The 10109-nt window shown below is 40.1% G+C and overlaps 1 protein-coding gene across 1 annotated transcript; it reads right to left on the bottom strand.

Moving 5' to 3' along the window:
* Positions 1-3309: 3309 nt before the first annotated feature.
* LOC121568708 (metalloproteinase inhibitor 2) lies at positions 3310-7798 on the bottom strand. Its single transcript, XM_041879107.2, has 5 exons — positions 7503-7798; positions 5314-5381; positions 4279-4381; positions 3733-3857; positions 3310-3592 (listed from the first exon to the last, which is right to left on the bottom strand). The coding sequence occupies exons 1-5, from the start codon at positions 7630-7632 to the stop codon at positions 3419-3421; spliced, it is 600 nt and encodes a 199-aa protein (XP_041735041.2). The 5' UTR covers positions 7633-7798; the 3' UTR covers positions 3310-3418.
* Positions 7799-10109: the final 2311 nt, after the last annotated feature.

Below are 10109 nucleotides of genomic sequence, written 5' to 3' on the forward strand. Positions count from 1 at the left end.
GCGAGTGAGGAATGTGCAGTCTAATGTGGCATCTAGCGATGGTTCTGTACTGCTGCTACTCATTTCATGGCAAAGTTGGCAAATAACAAATAGTAGATACAAAGGATAGACTTACTCATGATATACTTCTGCCAGGTAAACCTACTTTGCAGTTAACATTTAATTGAGAAGGTTTTGGGGAAAGTATTTCTGTCAATCCACAAGACAGTTATGACATCAACTGGCTACGGACAGAGTGATAGACAAAACGCGCTCACCACAAAGACAGATGGGCAATATTGCTGGAAATTAATTGGCAGATATTGTGTTAGGTTTGGCTTTTAAAGCCAATAGTGGCTAACCTGGGGTGGGATAATGTCAATGACGCGTTGATTAGATAGTAGCTGGGAGCTTGCGGTATCTGATACTTATGAGATTTATGACCGTTTGCGGTGAAACACATAAAAAATGCATATACTTTCAGAATTGTTTTGCTAACTACTGATAGCTTGCGATCGACCTGTTGGAGACCGCTGCACTAGAATAAATGGAAAGAACAGTTCAGAATATTAAGGATCAACGAAGGAAAGCCATGTAAACACATGCATATTCGTCTCTTTTGCAGCAGATCTTGTATATTTTTTTGGGTTAGGAAAGTATTTAAGAATAATTAAAAAAAACTGGTTTGGAATATATTGGTGAATCAAAAATACAGTGGTTTGAATCATCCTGAAAGTTGCCATATTCAATTGTTCAATGCAAGAAATATTGGAAGGTAAGAAAAGTCTACAATATGGGTTGAACAGTAGTCCTATGAATCTACCCTAATAATCCTCATTAATCATGTAACTGTGATGACAACGGTTCAGTTGGTGCGCCAGGTTCCAGCTTTAATTCTTCAAAGTCTAAGGGAAGGTCATACAGTACCATACATCTTTTAGCTATTTGATTTTAGGACCCCTTTAGGTATTAAAAGAGATATGTTTTTTTTTTTTTTTTTTGGGGGGATAAAATATTGAATTTGACCTTTACTACTATAGCCCATAGAAACACATTGAATAACACATTCATAAATGTAAGGGGAAAAAACTGTCAAAAAATGAATCACAAGGAATAAGGTTTTGAAGTGTCTTTCCTATATCTAGGAGATATAAACTCAGGAAATATTTTGGTTTTTGACACATTTAACCCCTTATTTTTGTTGGCACAAAACTATCTGCATACATTTGTATGGGTTACCTTTAGACGAGTCCAGTGACACTTGTGGGGGTCCTAGAGAGTCTCACCTTTTTACAGTGGGGTCATATTAGTTTGTAGCCCAAACAGTTTGGACGCTCCAAAGTTGGCACATCAGCATTACTGACTTCAGAGGAGTCCCGTGGGGCTTGTGGGGTTGTAGAGCAAAACGGAGAACACCATCGTCTTCGTGAGAGTCTCCCCTTTCTAAAGAGTCACATTAGTTTGTAGGCCAAACCGTTCAGATTCTACAGACGTTTTTGTGAGAACACCGATGTTCGGTATGTCTCCTGGTCTGACAAACAATGCTGTAGCTCTGCCACTTTCCACCGCAAATGTGGAAGGGCGACATAGGCGGATGCGGTGGATTGAGACGCAGCCCATGCAAAAAAACATATCTCTAGCTTAAACTGACAGATTCTGATTTTTATGTTGCTTTGATCCACTGGTGCGTCAATAAGGATTCAAATAGGCTACATGTCCAAAATTGTTTCACAACTTAATATGATCCACTATTGCTAGCGATCCTCAGGAACAACCACAAGAACATGAGGAAAGAAAGATAAACTAATATAATGGAGTGATGCAAAATGTAAGGGAACTAACACTAAAGTGTCAGTTATACATTTCTGTTGGTATAACTGATGGTGGCTACCGATAGTGGCTAATATTTAACATTATACAAATTGTAAAATACAGTGAAAAGTCTAGGAATATAATTAACATATTCTAGAAATCATAAATCAACTCTGGTTTGGCGCTATGCTGTCATTTGTGCATGGCTACAGAAACCTATAGCTTGAGTCTCCAAATGTAATTTGTTATAAGGCCAGCATTTCATAAACTTCACTATGGAAAAGGTGATATGCTTCGGTTTGCTGCCTGATGACGGATTTCACATTGGTCTCCAGCGATCACAAGGTAAAAAATCTAAAACGAATTGTCATTTATATTTGCAATCCCCTTATCTGACTTAGTCATTTACCTAGCTTTTATCAATATAATTTTTTTGTCACCAATGTCTCTCCAAACCAGTTTAACTGTTCATAAATACGTTCCAAACCTTAAATATACAAGATCAGAGTATTTGTATATTACCAATTGGTGCTGAAAAGGCGACAAATATGCGTGGATTTACACAGCTTCCTTTCATTGATCCAAAATATTCTGAACTGTTCTCTCCATATAGTCTACCCACTGGGCACAGACATCATTTCAACATCTAGATTTGATTTACATTTGGTTGGGTTGTCAACTACTCGCGAATACAAAAAGTCACGATGTCATTGGATTTAGGTTAAAAAAAGCTTTTCAAAACCAAAATCTGTTTCACATTGATTCAACACGTGTTAAAAATTATATGGAAACAGCGTTGATTCAACCAGTTATGGCCCAGTGGGTAGGGAGTGTCGAGGAAATGTAGAACAATTTAAGTACAAATTTAAAGTGATGACTTTAGATAAATGTACTGAAAACCCTGACAATCGGTTGGCCAGCAAGTGGGAGGGTTTTCAGCAGTTTAATTAAGATGTATTCAGCGTGCACTAGGGAACCACGCCTGCACGTCAGAGAAGCCTGTTTGTTTATGTACATAACATACTGTAGTGTCGAGAAAACGATGCTGAGAGAACAAGAAATCCGCTGACACTGTCCTCGATTATATTACATTGAAGATCTCAGCGCCAATTTACAGACATCTGGAGAACAACGGCCCAATCTCTTAATGTTGTTACTACCCCTCCTGTTTCAACCATGGTATTTATATCCTATGTAACATAATGGGTGGTTTCCCATTAACCAATCCCAGGACTCCACATAAGACTTCCTCTAACACACCATTTGCAAACATCAACAAATCATAAACTGTTTAGACACTACAATACAATCTGAATGTTTTACAATGTCGTGCCCAGCTGAACATGCCCCAGGCATTCGGATGGTATTTTTCAGGAATAATGTTCTATTTAGAAACAACCACGTCGGCCAACACCACTTTGATGTCACCCTTTTTGGGTTTCACTAACACCTTTGGTTCCAGTTTTTTTTTTTTTAAACAGATGAATGGCACAAGAAATTAACACTTGAAGCACTATATTTGAGTAGTAGTTTTTTTTATTACACAAGTGACCAGTTATTAATTGCAGGCATCTTTAGTCATGGAGCGGATGGCCTGTAGAGTTCAGGAGTCTTCAATATCCAGGAACTACTTATTGGATTGAGCCATCCCCATGTACCAGGTACAGGACCCATCACTCCTCCTGAGACAGGCAAAGTTCTTAGCTTGGGGTCCGCTTTGGCCATCTTCCAACAACCAGTCTGTCCAAAGGCACTCATCTGGGGTGCTGACCGGACAGGGGAGGGAAGAGCAGCGGATGATCTGTGGATCGGAGTAAGGAGAGAGAAAGACCAAGATGACGGACTGATCATTACCCCAATACGCTAGCTCATGTGTTTTACCAGAGTAAATATTGAACAAAACTGGTGTAAAGTAATATTACTATAATGCCAGTCACACACCGTGCAATCGCAGCCGCTTTGGTAGCGTCGAGTCAAGCTCTTCTTTTGTGTGCCACTCAGGTCCTCCCAGTACTGAATAAAGTTACACGTTATTATGTGCATCCTTCCAGCAGTATTCAGCTGGCCTGCAGACAGAGGAGACAGTGAGCCATCACTGTGCTGTGGGGAAAACCTGGTGTAGGGTAAAAGTGTTCCCTAGACGCTGATCTTGGATCAGTTTCACCTTTGTTCCCCCATGAACGGTTAAGATTAGCGGAGGGGAAACTGATCCTAGATCCGGAAACTACCCTGGAGCAGGTAGACATACCGATGCAGCCCAGAACACTGGTATTTACAACTAATGCATCACTTATTATGATAAACATTTATAATTGTTATAAAACATTTAAATTCATAACATATTAAGTATTACAAGTGTAACTTGAAGATTTACAGAGAAAGTATTGTTTCTAAAGCACTTGTTTTCTTGTACAAGATGAAGTCAATAGTTTGAGCAGTTTAACCAGTGCTGGCAATGGAACTTGGGTAACGTAGTGAGAACTGCACCGGTGATGAGATACTCCTTGTTGGTTTCCAGAGTCACGCCGCACGAGGCTGAAGACGATGAAGTGAAGATGGCGTGGATAACCCGGTCAGGACCTTTGAACATCTAGCCAATCACAAGGAGGAGAGCGAGAAGGATCTGTCAAACATACAGTTTTGAACCTAACTGACTGCAGCTCTCAGGCAGTCAGTCTTTGCTAATTCCCTCCCTACACCCCATCCCCTCAGCCCTAACCCTTGGAAGTTTGCAGATCTATAAATATTTATTAATCTACCCTTTGTTTTATCAGGGTGTCATACTGAGACCAAGGTCTTTTTTTATTTATTTACAGATGATCCCTGAATTACACAAATGCACAATCTAAGCAGAAAAACACAAATTAAAACAATTAGGTCCTCAATGAGCTTTCTGGATAGCCCTAGAGGCACCAAAACATCACATATAGAACATTTTGAAGATTGCACTGTATTTGTGGAACAAAAACATGTCAAGCTGATTCACCCAACTCAGTAGAGACCAAAGGAATTTCCAGAGTTAGCCATCCCTGATCTGAGACCGGCTGTGGTAACTCAAATGTCTGAAGGTTAGTAATGATGTTAGGTACAGTGAGTTTTAGTAAAAGGGCTTTATAAATGAAAATCTAGCAATTTAGCAACCTACGTGACGTCAAAGAGAGCCAACCAACTTCCTGGTAGAGAATGCAACCAGTAATAAAGGGCTTTATGATAAACTGCTTTTAAAAGCTTTAATGAAAATGGCAGCTGCATTCATATAGACGATGTCACCATAGTGTAGGACTGGTAGGAACGTTGACTGAATAATGTGCTTTCTAGCAAGACTCATTTCTATAAAAGAAGCTATTTTTCCATATGGTGGAATCTCCACAACTACACTGCTTCTACCCATCTAGAAGATCTGCAAACATTGAAGGGTTGGGCCAAGGAGCAAATTGGGACCAGCTGTCAGACTGGGGTTCAGGGGGCTTCAATGTTGCAGTGCAGGAAGGAACATCCACTTAATAAAAAGGCTAATCATACCTTAATCTGTTGGATGTCATACTTGGTGTTAGACCCAACAGTCACTCCAACCACCTTTGCCCTGATCACTAGAAGAGAAACATGGTTTAACTCCACTGAAATAATAAATTCAGTTACTGGTCAGTCAGACACTGATGGTTTAAGGGTGTTATAGGATCTAAGAGAAGAACAGTAGAATGCTTTACAGACCCAAGATTTTACAGTCTTTTCAGAATGTTTTTGCATGTGTTGACGCTGTTTGGGTATAACATTTTTGGCTAGGTTTGCTCCAAAACAGACGACTAAGTCAATTTTCCCCCGGTCCTAGATTCCTAGCTCTGGTCATCTGCTGCTCCTTTAATTCAACACGCCTGGTTTAACTATGCTGCCCTGCAGATGGTTCAGGTGCCAACCAGGTGCTGGTAGGAAGACTGAGACACATGAGTGTTACATCAGCTGTAATCAGAGAAAATTAATGTGCCTGGCCTGCTGAGGAGCCTTCACAGGCACAGACAGTCACACACAGCCCATCTGTCTGGGTAGAAGGTGCTGACAGCGCCAACCTCACTTTCTTTTTTAGATTTGTCCTCGACAAACAGATGAACTTCTCCTGTAATGATGTCAAGCTCACTCTATTCCAGAGCTGTCTATCATCATTAGGACCAGTACACCACATAGTAGTACTCGTTGCTTTTATCACTGGAATTATATTGTTTTGCAGACATCCTGATCTAATGAAACTACAGTAGACTGGGTTTTTACTAACAGCTGTACCAGCTACTTAAAGGGGACATTACACGCCATTCTAAATTTGTCAGATGTTTTCAGACCTCAAGATGGCTCCACATCCCCCACCATCAGTTATGCAGATCCAACTACACCTCAACTCCAAATGAATAGGAAAGATAAGCACCGCAAATATGGATATTACATGGTGCTCATCTCCTCCATTCATTTGGGATTGTGGCATGTAGCTGGATCTACACAATAGATAGCCTGGGAGGTGGATTTACCGCAACACAAGATCACTTTTGAAGTCTGAAACAGACAAACTTAGACTTGAGTGTAATGTCCATTTAATATGAAAATCTCATATTGGTGGCTACTACGGGTACAGAAGACTTGTAGTCGCCTACTTCGCTAAAGAGAAAACATTGTTTAACAATCATGAAGCATGTGTGCGTTCTTAATTCAAGTACAAGTCAGGCTGAGAATAACATTCCTTTTTAAGGAGCAAATGAGCGAAATGTTAACTGTCCAAGATAAGTGAATACAGATGCCATATCTTAATTTGATCATCCTGTTTCAGGAATTTTCCTGCACAGCATGAAATGCAAACTTTGAGTGTATTCAAGGTTTGAAAAGCCTTCTAATGATTAATTTCCACTTTAAAATGTCAGACTTGATTTGCCAACAGAAAAATATATCAATTATAATCCACATCTTGTTGCTGCAGGATAATTTTCCTGATGTGAATCTGGCTCAAATTAAGATATGGCATCTGTAGCCTACCACTATTATTTGACTTAAAGTCTACCCTACAACTGAGTACCTTGGGTTAAATGTAGGAAAATACTATTAACCTAGTTGATATATGTATGCTTTTGGATAAATAACAATTCAACTGTAGGCATAGTGTGTTGGCCTAACGCCAATTATAACGCTTCGTGTAGCAGGGCTCTCAACCCTGTTCCTGGAGAGCTGCCACCCTGTAGGTTTTCGCTCCAACCCTAATCTAGCGCACCTGAGTAATAATTAGCTGGTTGATAAACTGAAATCAGGTTAATTACAGCGGGTTGGATTGAAGACATTTAGGAGCATAGCTCTCCAGGAACAGGGTTGGAGAGACCTGGCTGTAGCCCAGCTTACTGTTGCCTACTTATGTGAGAATATGTAAATATAGGCTTAATGATCATGTCATGATTTTTTATTATTAAGACCAGAGAATTCTTAACATTTTTGCATTCTGCGCATTGATAATGTAGTAGCCCAGTAGTTCGCCACTCCAGCCTTCGAGTATCCCCAACAGCACACATTGTAGCCCCAGACAAAAATACCTGATGATTAGTTGAATCAGGTGTGCTTGTCCAGGGCTACAATAAAAAATATGTACTGTTGGGGTTACCGGAGTTAAGAACCACTGTAGTAGCCCATCTATCAACATGTGAAGAGAAGCTGAGAAGTCAGAAATGTTGCCAAAATTGCCTTACCGACGTCTGCACTGCAAAAAGCCTGTTGAAGATGCACAGGGGCGCATCTGCAAGCTTCTGCTATGTCTTCGACCCGCCAAAGGAACAGAACGACCAGAGTGATGAAACAACTGCTTACAGACCAAGTCATTATGAAAACGAATTGTAATTCTGTCAGCTATGGAAAAAGATATCTATCAACAATCTATAGCGTGAGAGAAAATGTTTACTCTACGAGTAAACTACACTAGAACGTATTTCCCTTCAAACCTGTTCCCAGACAGACAAAAACCTCCTAGAAATCTGTTTTCCCTTTGACGGAATCAGCCGCTTTTTATTGCAGGCTCTGAGCTCCTCCCCCAGTCAGAACCAAGCCAGTGGTAGGCTGAGCATTATTTTAATCTAGAACCATTGCAACTCCATTGAAAAAATCCACTGCTTAATGGGACAACCACAGAGCAGGCTCAATATGCCCGGCTGCCATAAATTATCTGTCTTTCACTTAAACAATGGGGATGAACCAGAAATATCAGTTTTAGGATATGCCTATTTGAATTCCTTACAGTTTTGTGGTTTTCCGTTTTTTTTTTTTACACCTGGGGCAACTTTAAAGCAGGCTCAACTTGCCTGACTGCACAGTTCACTTGGCCTAGGCCCCTCAAACTCAACTCTGGACCTCGCTGTGAAGCCAGTGCCACTGCATTTTTTAATTGTTCCTCTCTAATCAGGTACTGATTTAGACCTGGGACACCAGGTGGGTGCAATTAATTATCAGGTAGAACAGAAAACCAGCATGCTCCAGACCTCTTAAGAAGTTGAATAGCCCTACCCTAGGCAATTGGGCAACCCATAGCCCTTTCCACTCAGCCCATGTGTATGGGGTTGAAAATGGCAGATTTTGTTATTGATAAGCGCCTAAATTGGAATGCATTGGCTGTACAGGAACACGCTATACATGACGTCAGAGCTCAGGTTCTCGCTTCACAGCACTGGTAGGGGTTTTGACTGACAGCTGTTATAAACTTGAGCACCGTGCACAACAAGAAGATAACCCCATCCCTCCCGCTAATTGGGCTACTTTTGCACATGTGTTATTGTCTGAGTGAGGGAAATGCTTTAAATCGAGAGGAGTCGATGTGTTATGAAAGATGAGACATTGAGGATTATAATAAATACCGCTTTGATGTCATACAAACAAACCAAATGAGTCCAAATGTGCACTTTCCATATTTGAAAACTCATGTAACTTACAGTATCAAAGTTCATGATCTCTATGTTTGATCCACAGTTACTAAAATTACATGCATTATACCCTGAGTTGTCCTGAACAGAAGATTTGCCACGGAACACGCACTTGAATGCACTCATGACTCCATTTAATGCGCACCAAAATCTGTTTGTCTGAACAGTCTGAGAACGAAAGTGAACATTTCAGCTGTTCTGGGAACGTTCGTTTTTAGTTTGCAGGGAGGTTCTCAGAATGTTTTATTATGGTTCCCTAAAAGTTGCCCTGGGAGGTTTTGTTGACGTTCTGAGAATGGACATTATAGGTTATTCGAAGGTAATTAATTAACATTCTGAGAACATGTTTCAATACGATTTGTAATATTACTGCTAGCTTAGTGTGCGTTAACTGTTTTGAACGCCAAGCACAGATAGGACACATGGAAATTAATTAGCTTAGGCATTAATCATGCAAACATTGTGGCATCTTCTGTTCTCTATCAGAGTATTTGAGCGGAGTTGAGTGCTAAAAACCTCTCCTTGCTCACATGAAAAAAAACTGCCGTTCCATATTCGCTCCAATCATTAAAATCACAATTTAACCAACACCCATCTATTTTTGTGACTACCTGGACCTACCATTTGGTTTTGAAGTATTGAAACCAAACCATATGATTTTAAGAAAAGTATTTTAGTAAACAACATGAAAAAGTGACTGTTAGAAGCGCTCATCATTTCAAAGACGGGCTACGTGTAGTATTAAACAGCATATAAACACTCTAAATACGTCAGGAGCCAGACAGGAATTATTTCTATATTATTAACCTTTATTTACATTATTTCAAGGCTATAGCCTACAAATAAATAAATTGTGAAGCATTTGCGAGTGTGACACACTGCCACTGCCACCTCTGTGTCCAATCGGATTCACTGAAATCGCAGGTCAGGCATGGCGCACGTCTATAGGAAGCAGAGCGCACATTCCACTTTCCTACGGTATTATTTTAGCAAACGGAAAATAACTCACTCCCGATAGACACAAGCAAAAACTTGTTACAGAAATGTTGTAGCAACATGCACCTAAACATTAGCTATCTGACATGCTGTATCAGTCTGAGCAACTGTAGGCCTCTTTGTGCCCGTGTCCAATCTGGCCAGGGGAAACCAAACCGTAACGTTGTGTATTTGTAGCCAAAGCCAATATATCTGTGTTAAGAGAAAATGTGAATGTAATCAAATTTGGTTTATATTCAAACTTCTTTAATCCAAAATTCATCAAATCAATAAATAGTGATGACATAGGCTAGACTGTGTTAATGCACCTGTAACTTTTAATTACAGATGTATATAGGCCTACACAGGGATGGAATTTAAGGATTTGGGGCACTGGCCATTTCCATCCAT

Source organism: Coregonus clupeaformis, unplaced genomic scaffold, assembly GCF_020615455.1.
Source record: "Coregonus clupeaformis isolate EN_2021a unplaced genomic scaffold, ASM2061545v1 scaf2819, whole genome shotgun sequence".
NCBI lineage: Eukaryota > Metazoa > Chordata > Actinopteri > Salmoniformes > Salmonidae > Coregonus > Coregonus clupeaformis.